At 28.7% G+C, this 20079-nt stretch overlaps 1 protein-coding gene across 2 annotated transcripts in view; it reads left to right on the plus strand.

Moving 5' to 3' along the window:
• Nucleotides 1-20079, plus strand: part of LOC122857496 (ETS-like protein pointed) — a 71689-nt gene that overhangs the window by 41927 nt on the left and 9683 nt on the right. The window contains exons 1-3 of one of the 2 annotated variants that reach the window (XM_044159695.1): nt 7539-8213; nt 15149-15265; nt 18405-18608. In XM_044159695.1, the coding sequence (XP_044015630.1) occupies nt 8135-8213; nt 15149-15265; nt 18405-18608 (400 nt within the window). In that variant the 5' untranslated portion in view covers nt 7539-8134. Of the gene's footprint in view, nt 1-7538; nt 8214-15148; nt 15266-18404; nt 18609-20079 lie in introns of those variants that run through there. The other variant, XM_044159693.1, reaches the window with a different exon arrangement.

Here is a 20079-nt window from a genome sequence, read left to right on the forward strand (position 1 = left end):
ACAAAGCAATTAATTTCATTTTTTTTTATTTAAATATTTATTTGCATTAATTTATTACATTAATAACAATTTTGACAAAAAGAAGCGAAATGTAAATATTATATTTAAAAAAAATTTATTATTGTTGAAATTTTTTATTTATATATTACATCTTCAAGTTGTGGATTTTGTTTTTTATGTATAATATGTTGTCCTTACAAAAAAAAATGTTTATAAACGTAAATATAAACAAATAAACTATTTGTATGCAACTGACAATTTGTGTCTGATGCCGAGAATTAAATGACAGGTCCCTGTGCTTCTTGACGACATTCATTCACTATAACTCACTGCATTCACTAACCTCGCTACATTATTGTTTAACAACTAGCTATTTCCTGTGCTATTACTTAAAAAAAAAAAAAACGTGTTTGTAATATTTCAAGCATTTTAAACAGTATATATTTTGACACCAACAAATATTGTACATTGTCTCTACGCTCATCTTCCTTTCTATCACAACTCAATGTATAAACAAAATTACGTCAAAACACATTTACGTATCAAAGACTATTCAACTCACCAAACAACTGTGGAATATATATATTTTTTTTTTCCAAGTATATGTTTAATTAGATAGTTCTCTTAAATGTCTTATTTTGGATAGATAAAAAAACCTGAGTGGAAATTCAGGTCAGGTTCTCAAAACGGATCAGGATTTAACGCTTTGTCTAGCGTTCAGGTCCGGCCTAGTCAGGAAAGGATCAGGCAACATGAACTAAAACTGATTACAAAAAATTATTGGGAATATCCGAATTCAGTGCCGTGGCCCCCGCGGTGAGGGACGTGACTTATCGTCCATACTGGTCTCCATGACCGTCCGTTGTCATTTTTATTTTTTGACTAGTTTCGTCTAGTTTTGCCATGTTGAAAACAATGGACTTAGAAAAAAAAATTAAATTTTCCAAAAAAAACTAAGTCCCTTAAAAAAAAAAAAATTTAGATATCTGGATTATTTTACTTAGCTAGATTTTTCACTTAGCTGTAATTGTAGCCACACAATCATTATCTGCATTATTTTACTTAGCAAGATTATTTACTTAGCTTCCATTATAGCCAAACAATCGATATCTACATTATTTTAATTACAGCTAAGTGAAAAATCTAGCTAAGTAATTAGCTCGATTTTTCACTTAGCTGTAATTGTAACCACACAATCAATATCTAGCTAGATTTTTTACTTAGCTTCAATTATAGCCACACAATCAATATCTATATTATTTTACTTAGCTAGATTTTTTACTAGCTGTAATTGTAGCCACACAACCAATATCTACATTATTTTACTTAGCTAGATTTTTTACTTAGCTGTAATTGTAGCCACACAATCAATATCTACATTATTTTATTTAGCTAGATTTTTCGCTTAGCTAGATTTTTTACTTAGCTGTAATTGTAGCCACATAATCAATATCTACATTATTTTACTTAGCTAGATTTTTCACTTAGCTAGATTTTTTACTTTGCTACATCTAAGGCTAAGCTGAGTTCCTTTTTTTTTCTAAGTACATTATTTTTAACATGGCAAAACTAGACGAAACTAGTCGAAAAATAAAAATGATAAAAATGACAACGGACGGTCATGAAGACCGGTATGGACGATAAGTCACGTCCCTCGCCACGGGAGCCACGGCACTGAATTCGGGTGCGTCCAAATTATTAAAAATTAAAAAAAAAAAATTTTTTTAACCTCTTATTATAACAACAACAACAACGCAATTGTTTTAACTAATACGACCTAAATTAATTACCTCTAGGGAGGCGCGAAATAGTCAATATAGCTTCAGGGTGCTAAAGCTATTCACAATAAAGACAAAGATCAGATCGTTCATTTATACCTATAGCTGATATATCCTAATGGAAAAAATAAATTTACTCCTGTTCTAAAATTGATCGTATAAATTTTTATGATGCTATATAGATAACAAATGAACTTTGAATAATATATAAAGATTTTCAACAACTTAAACTTGTAATATATTTAATTATTATTATTATTATTAGTAATAATAATAATAATTTATTACTTATAAAAAAAAAATTTTTACAAATCGACTATTGTAGTTAATCACTTTGTTCTGTTAATGCTCAAAGGTTGCACATCCAATGTTAGTTTTAATTGGTACCCAGTGATTATAATTGGGAGTAATTAATGAAAACTCAGCTTCATCAACTGCACAATTGTATATATACGATAAAATAAATTTAATCCAACAGCTAGTCATTGCTATTATATGTATAAATTAAACCAATACAGTAAAGAAAACCAGACAAGTCCAGAGAATAATAATAATATTAATTAATTAATTATTATATTTTTCTGACTAATTTTATTTGTTCTACTTTTCTATACAATATAGATAAATAAGTTCATATAATTTTATTTCTATGTAAATAAATCGGTTCAAAACAAAATAATTCATGTATACTCAATTACTATAAGTCATTAAAAAAAAAAAAAAACTGTGGATATATAATTTTTACGTTAACGAGCTAATGTAGAAAAAGGTTTATAATAATAAAAAATCAAATCTAAATCACAGTATAAATTAGAAGAGAAATTTTAGTTTTCAATATATGATATGTATCTGATCGCGAGAAACATAAATATATTTATCCAATTTTATTATAAAAAAATTCCCTACTCAAATCTTTTTGACACCCAACACTTAAAACTTTCCCCAAGTTTACAAAAATAAAAAAAAGTTGAAAGAAAAAAATCAAAATCAAATTGAATGAATGACATGTAAAAAAAACAAATTTTTAACACGTTGAGACACATATACTCAAGAGCATCGCGTGTATGTCACTTGCTGCAATCGGAAAGCGCGGCATATATTTGAAAAAAAAAAAAATGTGTAAACCAAAAAATACTGAGGTATAAAATTTGCTTTTCTTTGGCTGCTGGGACCCAGTGTAGTGTTATAGTCTCATAACATGCCTCTTCTCACTTCCGGTCTTTAACCCCTTCTCTTTTCTCTTTCTCTCTCTCCCTTCACTGTCCAGAGGCTTCCCTCAATGGCTTCCGGTCGTCGTTCCATTTTATATTATACTATACTATATATTTCCTGCCATCTATAGACAAAGCCACTCTGCTGATCCCTTTTTCAACCTGTGACCAAAAACCTACTTTCTTTTAATATATATATATATATATATTTAAATTAACAGGTTACTTGTAAAAACATTTTATCTCTCTTCATCAAAACTGTTCATAATCAATCGATAAATAATTATAATTGATTAAATTTATTTATTTTTTGAATTTTGCCGGATTACACTTGACCCGATAGATTGATCATGATAATCAAGATCGCATTGATAGCCTTGTAATTAGCTCTGGCGTCTTAACGAATCGCGACACAAATTTGCATATAAGATTAAATCCAGAAAGTAACGGGTCTCAATGATTTTGCATGACTATTGATTTTGTTCATAATTACAATGTGCATTTTTTTATCTCTTAATCTTTTCATAACCAAAATTGATTTGTCTTTTTTTTTTTTTACTTATTGTAATATGTTATTTATATAAATGTCATGCAATTTGTCCTCCATTAAAAATAAGCTTGTTCTGTTTGTAAAAAAAGAAGCGACCAAATATACCCACAGTGCGATCAGACCGTTATCTTCCTTTTCCGATCACGCATATAAATAAAAAAATAAAATATAAATAAGATATATATATTTGAAACCACAATCAACCTGAATAATAATGAGCCATCGTTATTCATCTATATAATTTTAGGACAAGATATATATTTTTTAAAATAAAAAGCATAGCGAAATTTGAAACTTAACGGAAGGTGAGGTTCATGGGCACTGAGAGGTCATGAAGAACAACCGGATGTCACTCTTGAAGTAAGATTGATTGATCACGATAAATCGTTGCAAGTATATAATGACGATGCATCAATATACTTGTTGTTAAAACTAGTATAACTATATTAGTAATTCGAAAACCACCCGAGTGGAAATTTCAGTCCGATTCGGATCCAGGACGGATCCGGTTTACCTGATTACATATCCGAATCGGATCAGGCTGGCCGGATCCGATTCGGACTGAAAATGTAACGCCGGCTAGGCTCCGAATCGGATCCGGTGAACCGGATCCGGTTACAATAAGGACACCGTGGCTAAATCGGATACCAAATTATGTATCCGAAATTACATTTAAATCGGATCCGATTTTACATCCAAAACAGATCCGATTTTACATCCAAAACGGATCCGATTTTACATCCAAAACGGATCCGATTTTGCATTCAAATCGGATCCGATTTTACATCCAAATCGGATCCGATTTTATATTTAAACCGGATCCGAATTTTGTTTTAAAAAAATTTTGATTTAAAAAAAAAAATATATTTGCTTTTTTCAATTATTTTTTTTAACAATCATTATTAACAATATTTTTATCTTAGAAAATTCAACCTAAACTAAACTAAAATTCCGGATTTTGCGGGGATCGATCTCGGGGCTATTCTGTTCAAAGTCGGCAACTCTATCCTATTGACCACGGCGGCGTACGTGAAATCGATAAAATCAAAAGTCCTTTACAAGTGTAGAAAGTTATTTCAAAATTACAATAGAAAAACTTCATATGATTAATACTATATATATGCAACAATGTATTTATTATTATCAAAAAATAAAATGACATTCTGAAATTAATTTTTTTTTTTTTTTTTTTCAAATACTTTTTCAAATCAGGGAAACCGGATCCGGCTTACCTTAGCCAAGCCTTACCGAATCCGGAAGTTAACTTTGACAAAAAAAACAAACTTCAATTAAAGCCCGGCATTCCAGATCCGATTCGGATCAGGATAGAGTAAGGAAAACCGGATCCGGTTAGCCTTAGCCAAACCTGACTAAACCCGGAGATAACTTTGAAAAAAAAAATAAGGTCCGATTAAACTCCGGCAATCCGGATCCGATTCGGATCAGGATAGAGTAAGGAAAACCGGATCCGGATTACCTTAGCCATACTGGATCCGATTCGGATCAGGATCCGGCCAAGCCGGATTCAATTTCCACTCGGGCATAGTTCACTTAATTGAGAAAGAACAATATCAATAGAAAAATTAAAAATTTAATCGTAGTATTTATTCAATCTTTGGATTTATTAGGATGTTGAAAATGAGATATTGAAGAACACGCAGACTTTCTGGCTTCCTAGTTGTAACGAAGGTGCTAAAAAAGTTGATAAAAAAATTATAGCAAAAACTTGTTTGGCCTCAGGTACTATTTACTTCGACTTCCATGACATTTTTTATTTTATTTTTTTCTCTCACTAATCATTTCATATATTCTTGACATGAAACTTCTTTTCATTTTTTTTTTTTTTACAGTACTCTAAAACATCTCATTTGCCTTTTTTATTACCAATTATCATTTATTTTATGTATATCATTCTTAATTTTTAAGAAAAAAAAAATTAACATCTTCAAGAGATCTTTTAACGATGATCTGTTAAAGATCTTTTATATATAATACTGGAGAAGGTTGATTAAAAATAAAAGTAATCAGTTTATTAAGTTTTATCGAATCAACAGAATATATTTTTAGAAAAATATAATATCAAAAGAAGAGAAGAAAAAGTGGAAAAATGAATATTTTTTAGACTAAGGAAAGTAATGGAATGTATAGTTAATGTAATGGTTTTCTCTAAAGTTAGTGTATTTAATTTTAGTTATATGATTTCAATATTTGCGGTTTATTTTATATTACAAGTTATTATTTGAATTGTCCTTGTAGTAAATTAACTGCACAACTGCAATTTCTAAAACAAAGTCAAAACATATAATGTTACCTTAAAAAATTACAAGATTTAATTAAAAAACAAAGTTTATAATTATACAATAAATTTTTTTTACATTTATTATCACTCAAAGTCATTATCATCAAAACAAAAGTCATAATAATAAACGAATAGAGTCTCACAATAGACCAATTTAAAGTAATAATCTTGAATTAACAACTTTGATTTATAAAAAAAAGTTACATTTTAATCCGTGAAAAAAAAAGAGTATAGAACTAAATTTAATTATTAACTATTATGTTGTTTAAAGGATTACTTTGAATTCTTGTTCATTCATCATTCGTACAGATTGAAAAGACCTTTTAAAGACGTATCAAAAATCCTTTGACAATACCATAAAGTTCCATAAAATTATAATTATCGTTAAATAGTCTTTTACAATGCTGTGAAAGATTTTTCACAAATTTTGTCTCAACTATTATTATTTAAGCTCTTTTAAAACTATTAATTTTTCAATTAGGAATATCTTAACATTATTCAAAATATTTTCCCCAAGTGTAGCAATAAAGTGTGATTATATTTTATGTAAAACCAAAAATACGTGAACAGTTGGCAGCCATCCAATTTTTATTACCAAAGATATTTACTTGAATTTTTTTTCATCATCGCTTTCCGAGTATCTCAGAAAAATAAAAATCTAAAAAAAAAATTACATTGTGCAGAAAAAAATAGAAAATTTCATTAATTCCACTTCTCAATAATGACTCTTAATAAGTTCGAGTCAACACATAATGTTTTATAAAAAATGAAGAAAAAAGAAAAAAAAAACATTTCTCTATATTCACAGAAATAAAGTCGGGCATAGTCGGGGATTCGGTTCATTCATGAGAATTGCAAAGTGATGGAGTAAAAACGGATGTGACGCACACATATACATGAGCACATACACATAGGCATATAAAATAAAATGTACATGTACGTTAGAGTCAAACATAAAATCACGAATGAAAAATATTATTGAAGAAACGAGGAGTGAGAGGAAAAACTTGCAAATGAACTAACATATAAATAAATAAATAAATAAATAAATAAATAAATAAATAAAAACAGGTGATTGCTATTACGTATGTTTTGGTGAGCGGCGCTGTGATCGCAAGGCAACAACAGATCGGCTAGTGAATTCATTCATAAAATAAAGACTTGCGATGATCTATAGATCGTTGGTGAAGGAAGGGGATAAGGCGATTCAGAGGATTGAGAGCGCATTAAGGTGAACTCGCTTCCTTTGTTACTTTGCTCGAATAGCAATGTTTTTTTTTACTATTCCCTCCCTATCCAGTAGATTTTTTTAAGAGAAAGAAAAAGAGAGAAAGAGAACTCTTGAAAGATTTGCTGTATTTTTGTCAGCCAATGTACACCAACACTGATCTGCACGCTCAAGACTACCAGTCTTTTATTTCTCATTCTTTTTCAGCTATATTTCAATGACAACAAAAATCGTTTTTCATAGTTTGTTTTTTTTCTTTGTTTATTTACTTATTTCCTTTATTTCATCTTTATTCATTAGACATTCTCGGCTCTTTTTTTTTTTTCTTGTATTTTTTTTTTTTTTTTTTTGGAGGATCAGGTGAAGCCATCGGCGTATTTCCCCACCGACCGAACAAACTCCCTCTCTACTCGCGAGAATCATCCAAGCGGTCTCCCCGCTGGTTTCTTAACTCCTTTCTGCCCTTCGCATTCACATACACGCGTGGTTCAGCATTTATTCATCGTTCGCGTCTATGTCAAGTCCGTATATTCTTTTTTCATTATTCTCAATAAAATCGAAAAAAAATTAATTTGTTCTTGTAATTAATACATTCCCAGTGTGAATTATTTTTTTCTTTGTTTTTAAAAGAAAGTTTATCCAATCGGAAAAACAACTGTTGAAACCGAACAAGAAACGTCAGTGTCGCGTGTTTTTATTGTTACTATTATTATTATTATTTTCCCCCTCCACTAGTTGTTTATTATTATCATTATTTTTTTTTATTGTTGTGATTTCTTGTCAACATTAGCGCCCTCTTTGTGCAGCAGCAATAGAGCGGAGGAAACTGTTGTGTTGAGTGTTTTATTTTTTATTATTTAAAATAAAAAAAAACAAATCAAGCAATATTATTCTCATTTTATAGAGTTTCACTGTGATTACTTGTGATTATTTTTATTTATTGTTAAACTACATTTTTGGATTAACAAATATGGGATAAATAATAAAAGCCAATGAAAGAAAAATGAGTTTTGTGATGAAATTTTATAGAAATTTTTGTGTAATATTAGTAAAAGTGAATGAGTACAGATGTATGTCGATTACAGTGAGACACAACAATATATCGGAATGGGAATTAAGGCCATGAAGTCATTTGGCAGGCCAAGAGGTAAACAAAACTTGAACTTGATCACTTTATGTAAAGTACAAAGGTTCTGTATCATTTTTCATTTGTACAGAAGTCTCCCGGTTATTCCATTAAATTTAGTCAAGTATTATGTTAGTTATTATTTGTACAAAGAAATCGACAGAATTTAGCCGAATCTGGTTCATAACTTGGGCACCAATGATGCAGTTGGTGAAGTCTCTTGCAGTGCTTACTTCCTGTCAAGCTGTGCAAGTAAAGTGGGAGTGGCGCGTGGCTAACATACCCGACTAACCTAGTGCGGTTGATGATAAATAACCAAAACACACACTTAATATTTTGATAGAACCAATTAATCAATAAAAAAATAAAACAACTGATAAAAAGAATTTAATTTTAATATTATATTCTTGTAAAACAACTAAGATGCTGCAGAAATGATGAATTTTAGTTATTTTCTTTTTGTTTATTTTATTGTCTTTTTATTTTAGAGGAAAAGCCATTTAATGATAACCTCCAGGCACATTTTTTTTTTAAATACATGAAAAAAAAAAAGAAAAAAGAACGGTGTCGCATGAACGGTTTGTGTCATTCAGTTGCTTTTTTTGTTTCGTTTTACACAAGTATTTTTGTACGTCGTTGGGATATATTTAGAGAGCTGGAGTTGCGCGCACGTGCGCCAGCACGTTTCGATGAGTATCAAGGCAAAGTACTGTGAATGTAGAAAAAAAAAGGGAGAGAAAGAGAGAGATATTAACGGAAACGGCCTGTGGGGATCACACCCTAAAGAAGGAAAAATTAAAAAATAATAAATGCGATTGCTCGCATTTAACCTTCGATATCTCAAGAGGTATAGCTACTTGACATGGAACTCAAACTAACATTTGTTTATCATATTTCAGCGAAAATATGAAAATGCACAGGAAGTTTTAAAATTTTGATATGTTGTTAATTATGATAACCTGGGTTGTTATTTTGAAATTATAGTCATCAAAGCTTCTAAGTAATTTAAAATTAAAGTTAAGCTTTATAAGAAATTCGACTATACATATTCAAACTCGTCTGTAAACTGAAAATTTAGATTCTGCCAGCTATACGCTAAACTTTTTAAAATATTTCTTAGCATTCGAATATAAATATTCAATAATTTACAAGAATTGGAATATTGATTATTTGTAGGCATCAATGCACCTCGTCAATGCTGCGTATAGTGTAGAATATTTTTGGTGGCTGTTTGAAAATATTATTTCTCTCATATATTTAAAAAAAAATATAAAAAAACTTAAAATGAAAAAATATTTACTTTTATTGCGTTTGTTGGAATAAACAGAAGTCGTTGGTGATGCTTGAAAAGCGAAGAACACACTCAATGTAACTCTGTGTTTTGTACGTGACTAGAAAAAAGAATGTCCGTTCGTGCTTGGCCCACGCTAACGTTGATGCCTTATACATCAAAATAATATTTCCAGCATTATATTTTTGCAGTCAATAATGCAGTGTCACATTTTTTCTTTTTGACTTTGTACATTATTTTTATCCTCGTTGCGGTTGGCATAGTATAGATATGACATTTTGCATTTATAGCCGTCTTATTTCCCACCTCTTGAATTTGTAGCCAACTTCACTGAGATCAAAATTCCACGGCCCACGATGAACATAAAAATGTCGAATTTTACATAGAGATGGCAAGCCATGGAAAAAAGATTCGGGCATCAATACGATAATTTTGTTGGGAAAAATACAATCCAATACTCGGTTAAATAGCACATAATTTTCAATGTTCTCAACTTTTTGATATCGAAAAAAGCCAGCTTCACGCGTGTCATTATTTCCCGGTATATACCTTAAATGCTAGTCGTTGTTGAACCAACGTATTAGCACCTTGCAATAAAATTTACTGATATGTTAACTCATATACATTATAATTATAAATTTATACACGGAGAGAAATCCGCAACAAAAAATGCTGTAGATACTCAAGTAAATTTTACTGTAGTATACAGTAAAATTTAGTAGTTCTCTGGAGAGGCCACCAGGATTAACTGAAATTTCCTACTACACTTCGGTACAAATTAATCACAAAAAAATTGAATAAGAACTCATTATTTAAGCCATCAAAATAAAAATGTAACATGCCCAGGTAGAAATTAGAGTCAATTTGAGGTCACTTTTTGACTTCACATGTTAATTTGATATGAGAAGTCAAAAAATTGACTTTCATTTCTACCTGGGTATTTATTAATTAAAAAAAAATAAACCATTATATAATTGTCATGTGCTTCACCGCATTCTTATTTAGATTCATGAATAAAAATAATAAAGTTTTTTAAAAGAGGTTAGGAACACACTAGATTATACTAAATACTTATGTCATCTGGCGGGAAAAATTACTATAAACTACATTAATATTTAGCATAAAGTATATACCATTTACTCAAGACTTCAAATATTCCTGCAAACCACAGTAAAAGTTTGTACAACAAAAGATTTCTCTCCGTGAAGAGCACTTTTAGCGGTAAAGTTTTTTTCTGGAGTAGAAATTCAAGTCAGATTTGGATCCGCGGATCGGATCGGTATGTAACGCTCAATTTTAAGATTCGGCTACGACGGGCCTTAGTTCGCTCGGGTCATTTCGACTATCAATGATTGGTATGATTTTTTCGAATGCATAAACTACGTCAGTTAAAATGGACATTGAATTATTTCCTTCTTCTTATTTTGACGATAAAAGTGTTGCTACGCAAACTAAAAAAAAACAAATATACCAAATTATTGAATTGTTTATTTTTAACTTTTTTTTTTTAAACAATTATAGTTCATAATTATCTAAAGTAATAATAATATGATTCAATTAAAAAATCAGAATCAGACGTCAAGTAGGGAAAACTGAATATTTTTCCACTTGGGAATTGTTCATCAAGCCTAGTTTTATCACTAACTAGTCAGATGTAAAATTACTAGTAAAAGGAAAAATCACAAGCATTAATTTCAAATTAATTACTCTCATAGTGACGTCACATTTGCTGAGGAGTGCATGTACAAAAAAAAATTTTAGGCCATAAACAGTAAAACAAAAAGGCTCTACTTTATTCAGCTTCTACTTATTTATCTGGTAGACTTGCTGTTGCATTTTTTTATATGAAATATTGCCTCTTTGATTGTTAATAGGATGAAAAATATTTAATTAAAATATGTATTTATGTCAATGAACCGAGTAGCAAAATTTAATATGGATTTTTTAGGTCGGGAGTTTGTATCGTCATTATTTTGAATCGTTAATCAGATTTAATCTATAAAATCATACATATATATTTTGATATGATTGAGTGACTTTTAAATCGATACCCAACCCAATATATATTACAATTGATGACACATTGTTCAAAATCCTTGATGTATTTGCACAATAGAACTTTCTGAGGGAGCTCTATCAATAAATAAATAATTAACTTCTACCACGTAGTTGTTGAAAAAAAAAAATGAATAAATATATCAGTAAAAAATTGTTCTCAGTTTTTTGTAAATGCAGATCAAATATGACTTCATTGTTTTAATTTAGAACTTGTTTTGATGTTATCATCAAGATTGTAAATGTATTGCGAGGCCAAGTTGGACGGAAGTTGATGTTGTTTATTTGTCCATTATCAACACCGCACACTTGTGGTTTTTTTGTATTATATCTCGGTGAAACACCCGCTATTTCACTCAAACACCATTATCAATCTGACCAACTTGATCATTTTCTTTATTTTTGTGTCACACAAAGTCGACTTTGTTTTATATTTTTTATTTAAAAATTTTTCTTTAAAAACTTTCAAATAATTTGAATTTTAATTTTTTCTTTAAAAACTTTCAAATAATTTTAATTTTAATTTAGTTGTCAAATTTATTAAAACTACGATAATAATATTAGATTAATTTTTACGACTTTAAAAAATATCAAAAAGAGTGACATTAGCTGTCAGTCAATTTAAAATTATCATGGTCTGTTTCGATGACGATAATCATTTGTTTTGATTACCATAAACATGTGTGGAAAAAAGATAATAAATTATAATTGGTTTTTTTTTGTTCTGTTTTTTTAAGATTAGAAAAAATTATTCTTATATAGAATATTTTTTGTTTTTTCAAACAAATATTGAAAATGAAAAAAGAATTCTCAGATTACATATTTTATCACGAGCCTCAAGTACAAAAGAGGAAGAAAAAACATTGACAGCGGTTTTTTTTACGCTCCCAAATCTTTTTATTAACAATTACAAATCAAATTTGCAAAATCTCAACAGACCTCAATAGATTTGAGCCGTATGAAATAAACTTATTCGTTTGAATTAAAAGTGTTTTTTAAAAAAAGTGAATTTATTTTTTGGAAGTTATTATTTTAACAACAACAAAAAGTTTGTTTATACTTTATTATAATATCAACTGCAGTTATTACCCCTATTTATATTTATTATATTTTACTCTTCTCATCTGGCTTGAAATAGTCCAATAAATTATGTCATTCAACATCTACTGTTTAGTGTCGACCTCAAGTTACAAACTCAGCTACATTTTAGTATCAAATCACTTTGGCAGAAAAATCGAGTTTTTTGACGATTTATCCACTAAAAAAATTTCCCATGTCAAATAAAAGCATATATTTTTTCTAAAAATGGTTTAACTTGAATGTCATGATATTTTCTACGAAATATTCAGTCACACTGGTTTTACAAATCTCGGGTTGTCATTAATACACCCTGCAGCTTAGTGAACTGTGCTTTCTATATATTTTATTGCATATGTGTGCCTGTCGTCACAATCTTGAAATACAAGATAAAGGATCTTGTAACTGAGATAAGAAAAGTTTCCTTTTTCAACGGAAATTTTGAATTTGTGTATGAACTTGCTTATGTGTAAAAAAAATGTTATAAATTATAATCGTAAGTTTATTATAAAAACCTTTGACGAGTTGGTACAAATTAAAACAATAAACATCATCGTATTATCCTCACAAATTATAATGATATATTAATTTAAATAATAATAAACAATCTCTATGATTTTTTCGGTAAGTTGATATTTTTTAAATTGTCAAGTGAAAAAAGTCTACTTTTTGTTAAACATTTAAACTAAAAAGAAATTGGAATTAATTGATGTTCTTTTTTTTTTGTAAAAATTTCGAGCCGTTTTTTTGGTTACTAATTTTATAAATTGCAATTTTTTTATCAGGAGATCCGAAATTTTACTACTTCTTTTTTCCCTAATAATTATTTGAATATCTATTTGAAAAACAATATGCTATCTATAAAATCATAATAAAATGAATTTTAAAATTTAACAGGTGCAAATTTTTGTTTTTTTCAATAAATAATATAATTTATTATAATTTGCATCAATAAATTAAAAACAAAATGAATTAATTAATTACAAATAAACGGTTATTCAAGTTTTAGTTATTTCTGAGAAACGTTGAGGGGTAACCAATTTCATCTACAGTTGTCTTGAGACAACTTAAACTATATTCCCTTTGACCCCTTAAGACGACGATGAGCCATATGTCGTAAGTTGGATTTATAATCTAGCTGGATGTTGTTGAGGACTAAGTTGAGGTCAGCAACGACAGCTGGAACAGTTGTTGGGCTGCTGTTTTTCTTACTTTAAATAGCACGTGCTTCTCTATTGGTTTATGGGCTCAGAAGCTCCGTTTTTTTTAAATATATGTTTAACGAGTGATTAAAGTCATCTGGGTCTCTATCAATTCATTAATATTCTCAAGTTTCAGGTTAAGCTAATATATTTTTTTTAATACCTTCATGTTAAGTAATATCAAATTATCACACAAGATCAAAAATTTATTAAAATAACATTAAATTTTTGTTCCCCTTTTTTTTTCATCGAAAAAAAATTTTATTGAGCACGATGGTTTGGTTTTTATATTTACTTTTTGAATATTAAAATTTTATAAAAGGTTTATAAAACAACGCAATCCTTCAAGTGTTATATGCAAATTTATGTTGAATATGTTGGCGGGGTCGAGCGTCACTTGGATCGTTCAGGTCAAACATTAATTTACATTCTAAAATGCGCTTGGGATAATTAAATAGGTTCTTTGTTTGTCTCAGTAAAACTGAAGTTTTAAAAATTTATATTTTATTATTATTGTATTCAAAAAATTTATATTAAAATATCAATAATAATTAATAACTTATTATATAACAAATATTATCGTGCTCAACGAAAAAAAATTAATAAAGTATATATATATATGAATCGTCATAAAGAAATAGATATGAAAATAAAAAATAATTTAATGCACCTGCACCTGTCTGGCAGTTGTGTCCCCTCCTCTCCAATCAAAAGGACGATCTCTATCTAGGATGCCTCTTTCTCTCTTATATATATTATTGCTTCAACAGCAAGCATGTGCTTGCTTGCACACAAACGCAAGCATGTATATATGTTGCACAACCCCTGAACCCCCTGTCACACCTGACGCACTTTTATTATTTATCCAATCCAAAAAACATGGGAGAATTTCATTTTTTTTGCTATATAAATAGTCAAATATAGGCATCCCATCATATATATTGTCCACCTGTTGATAATAATTATTCCATTATATTTATTTTCATGGGAACGAACAAAAATTATTATTTTTTTTTAATACAATAGTTTTATTTTTATTTATTATTATCGAACAAAATTAAATAATATCAATAATTATTTATACTTTATATGTGTATACGCAATTATACATAATATGTTTATAAAATATATATATATATATATATACTTGACCGCGATATGAAAACGACACACCGGTTTCACTTAGCATATATCGATCTGTAATTTGCATAAAAAATTTCTCACGACAGTAGCTTTCCATGTTTATCGTGTATTTAAACTAAGTGTTAAATAATAATCATTTAATTATCATGTTTTTAAATTTATTTATTGTTTTATTATTTTTGTTTTAGATATACCGGCCCAAGTGCCACCGTTGACGCCCGGAACAAATAAAAAAATGACAGAGGCTTTGAAAGCCTCATTTGCGTCATGGGAAAAAGAGCAGCTACGTATGAATATCACCAAAGGTATATAGATGAAAATTTTTTGATTTTATTTATACAAAAAATGAAAAAATAAATTGTGTTATTAGGATAGTGATCACCCTCCTCTATACATTTTCTGTTACTATAAAACAAAATTAACGTATTCAATCGTCATATATATACATATATACATATATACATATATATATTTAAATATTCTTCTTCAGCAATGCACGACATGGATACAAAAAATGAGTCACAACGAAAACAACATAATTAAAAATTAAATTCAAAAATTATTGTCATAAAAAAATGCTTCAGACATAAACGTATATGCATGAGGAGAAAAATACCCCGTAAGAACACTTGTGTTTTGAAAAATTGCGGCAGATCCTACCGGGTCTCTTGATAATTGATCAAAAATAAATGAAAATAAATTTTTAGTAAAACGAACTGACATGTTTTTGATGTCATTAAAGAGACCAATTTTTTTTTATTTTAATAATTTTTCTACGTACTCTGCACCCTTATCATAGCTTTCAGTAAAACTTTAAGCCTCGAGTTAATGCTCTATATATATATACATATATATATATACTTGGTATTCAAATTTACTAAAGTCTCGGGTTATTTTTCCAGCCAGATGTTACGAATATTTGGTATAGTCTGTATAGTACCACACATTTATGCATTTACAGACCAGACATTTTTGATTGACGAATTATAAAGTGAAAAAAATAAAATTAAAAACAATTCGTATTCCGATAGTTTGAAAACTAACGAAAAACATATAAATATCCATTTGTTTTAATTTGTAGAGAATTTAATTTGCAAAAAATACAAACATTATTTCATCTGGTATATATATACTTATCTTGAATAGGGTGAAATGTAAGGCAGCCCAAAGCTGCATCATAAAAATATTTGATTTTTATGATCCATGCTGCAATCGTATTTTAAATTCAAAAAAAAAAAATTATTCTTTCGTAAAATAATAATAATAATACAAAGACGTAATAATTTTTGTCTAGATCTAGTGTTAGTTGTCAATCGGAGAAGTATAGAATAGAATAAAAAAAAATAAATGAAAAATTATTGAGTGGAGTTGTTAAAGAATCTCTAAAACTTTTGTTTCGATGCCAACCCTTTTTTTTTTTTTTTCATTATTCTTATTATTTTTCAAAGAAACAAGTTCAAATTTCCCAATTCTTTTGCTCCTTACGTATAAATTGAATTGACAAAATGAAATTTGATTCAATAAATTAAGAAAAGGGTGATCGACATCTTATGGTCCATGAACACGTGCTGTCATTTGTATTGTATAATGTAAAACAACAAAAAAGAATGAAGAAGGGTACATGATGCTATGGACAAAAAGAAACATATATCTGATCAGACTACTTGCTGCAAACTTTTTTAAATTGTAAAAAGAATATGCAATTTACTTTCTTTCATTTTTGATTTTTCTCTCATTTAGTGTTTTTTTTTTTTTTTTTAATTTTTGGTTAAGGTATTTTTTCAGAAGGTTAGTTAAATATACCAAGTGAGTTAGGGCATGTAGACCGGAAGTAACGTCACACCCGTGTGGTTTTCAATGCGCATACCGGATGTATGGCATCGGCTCCCCATCAAGAGTTGTCCCATCAACAACGCATTCACGATATACACAGATTGCACGACACACACATATACACAAGCCAATTGGCTTATTTATTATTGTTTACTGACTTGTTAATATTGTCATCAACTCTCACATATATTTTTATTTTTTTTTCAACTATTATAAAAACAAGCTAGGCGTGTTGTCATTTATTAATTATCTAGCTTTCCTATAAATTAGTATTTTAAACAAAACAGTTAAATTGCTTTATTGATGTGTTTTTAAATATTGATTATTTTTAACTTTACAAATCATTAACTAAATATTTGCAAGTCTAATAGAAAAAATGTTTATATTTATATGGAAATACCTATATAAGTTTAGTATATCTTTGATGAAAAGAAAAAAAGATTTAAAATCAATGTCATCAACAATATTTAAAACGATTATATCTGATTATTTTATATACAGAAAAAAAAAAAAAAAAGGTAAATAAATTTGTTCGAGTCAAAGTGTCATACCGAGAATCAGTATGTAGAATGTCCCATTTGAGTATCGCGCCCATATTTGCCTGTAAAATATATGTGGGAAGGGGAGTATTGCATTGTTTCGTGGTATCGTGTTAAAGTACAGCCGCTGTCGTCAGATAACTATACTGGACGAGCCGATGCCCTCGGTTGGCTTCATTGACATTGGAATAATAAATTAATCTGGACATTAAAAAAAAAAACTATTTTGAATTGGAAATATTCATTCTCCAAAATAGTATATTAAAATAATAAATTTATTTCAATTTATGATAAAATTGTGAAATTTAAAAAAAAAAAAAAAATTCAAGAGAAATTTTTGTATAAAAAATAATTGATAAAAATCCAAAACTCTTGTTAAATAAAAAAAAAAAAAAAAAAACATAATAACAATCTGATTGCAAATTGTCAGAAAAGAACAAAGGAACTTGTTCGATTCGGACGAGGGCTTTTTATGAATGGAAATCCAGTGGTTCATGGAAACTCCATCAGACTCGCACGATCGTAACAAAATAAGTGAAACTTTTTTTTTTTTTTCTATTTATTTTTTATTATTTAAACTTTTTGAGTTGTTTTACGATAAATAGTAAACAAAGATTTTTAAAAATGTTGAGAACACTTGAGAGTGTCTAACGGATGGATCAAAGGACACCGACAACTTGTTTGAGAATCGAGACTCAATGTTTGACCAACGTTTTATTCCACAACACTCATTGTTAACAGACTGCTTTCACGCTTCAAAAAAAAGTAAAATAAAATAAAGACGTCTAGTTGAATCAAGTTCTGAAAAAATACGTGATAAGAAGACTCGCACCTGTGATTCAATGTTTGCAAATTGAACAGGTGTGAGTTACAAATCGAAATATAAAATCTTTTTTTTTATTTATTTTTTTATATTTTATTTATTTGAGAATTGATTGTTTGTTTAGGCAATATGTACCTGTTGTATTTGTGATAAATTCAATTGAGACAATAGGTTTCTTTTATATAATATTTTGATAAAAATAAAATTATTATTATTATTAGTTTATGTTTATTTGTTTGTTACTTGTAGATCCAAGACAATGGACGGATTCAGATGTTTCTCACTGGCTTCGCTGGGCAATTCGTGAATTTTCACTTGAGGGTGTTGCAATGCAACCCTGGCAACACTTGACAGGCAAACAAATATGTGCAATGGGCAAAGAATCTTTTTTGGCACGTGCCCCAGCTTTTATGGGTGACATTTTATGGGAACACTTGGAGCTTCTTCAAAAAGGTAAATATAGTTATATGAATTTAAATATATACCATCAGAAAGTGTAGCTAATTTGTTGTACACCAGATTATAGTTAATCACGAAGACACATAGGTAATTTAAAAGGTTCCAAGTAATCATTCATTGATTATTAAGAGTCTTGATCCATCACTATGAATATTTAGACTTTAGAGGCTACATTTGATAAAAAAATTTCTCTTCGTGTATACGAAAACGAACGAAATCGACTGTACCACACTATAATAAAGTTATCTAAAAAAGTTTAAGTACATAACTAATGAATTTCGTTAGACCCCAAACAATTACATAAAAAATCAAGTTTTTATTTTCTAACCGTATCTAGGATAGGTCTCTGAAAAATTAAATTACATGAGATAACTTTTTTGATATACTCCAGATTTTAAGAGTGAGTCTCCCTCGACTGAGATTTTTTTTTTTTTTTTTCTAAATTTAGAAAATATTTATTAAAGTTGACATATTTTTCAAAGGCGCGGACTAGTGTATACACTGGAAAAAATGTAAACCGTTTTTGAAACAAAATTTTCCAACGTAAATTTATCAGCTTAATGAAATTTTCTGAAATTCAAGAAAAAGAATGACAACTGCAAAGAAAAAAATTATATATATAATATATATATATATATCAGAGCTTTCTTATTTTGTTTTTTCTTCGTTTATTTATTTATTATAACTATGATATATCATCATTATTTTTATATTGACGTTAAAATTAAATATATAATAGAATATGAAAATTATTGAGCAGCACTATAAAAATTACTAAGCAGGAACTGCAAAATTTGTAATGTAATATCAAATGAAATAATATTAAGTATTGAGCCCGGTGAAATTTGTATAAACAAACAACACAAATGATTAAATATTGGATTAAAATTGAATGCCTCAAAAAATGACTAATTTCTGCTGATAAAAATAATAATAACTTCGCTTTTGTCTTGATATTGTTGTGTTTTTCAAAAATTTTTATAGATTTATCAAAAGATCTTCGTCGATCTTTTAAGACTGTGTCAGATTGTAGTTGACTGGGCAGAGTGTAGACATAATCAGTACCTTTACCGATCCGTAGCTGGTCTTTGAAAATTTTATTTTTTTTTTTATCCGGACAGTTTTATAATTTGAAATATATTCATATTACGAATTATACCACAAATGTGATTCATTGTTAAGTTTACCAAAATAGTGAGTAGTAACACAAGTTTACACTGCTAGTATACTAAATATTTTTTTCTGTGTATATCTCTAAGATTTAACAGTGCTAAGATACTTGTTTTATTTTTATTGCATTATACGATAAAATATTCTACGTTCACAATGGCATTATGTTGAGTCTGATGCCTTCATAAATCGTAGTGTTTCACTGATCGGATCACAAGATAACACCTGGGGTTTTCATTTGGTTTTTTTTTTTATTTTCAACCGGAAACGATCAATTCAAGCGATTTTCATGGCG

This window comes from Aphidius gifuensis, linkage group LG5, assembly GCF_014905175.1.
Source record: "Aphidius gifuensis isolate YNYX2018 linkage group LG5, ASM1490517v1, whole genome shotgun sequence".
Lineage (NCBI taxonomy): Eukaryota > Metazoa > Arthropoda > Insecta > Hymenoptera > Braconidae > Aphidius > Aphidius gifuensis.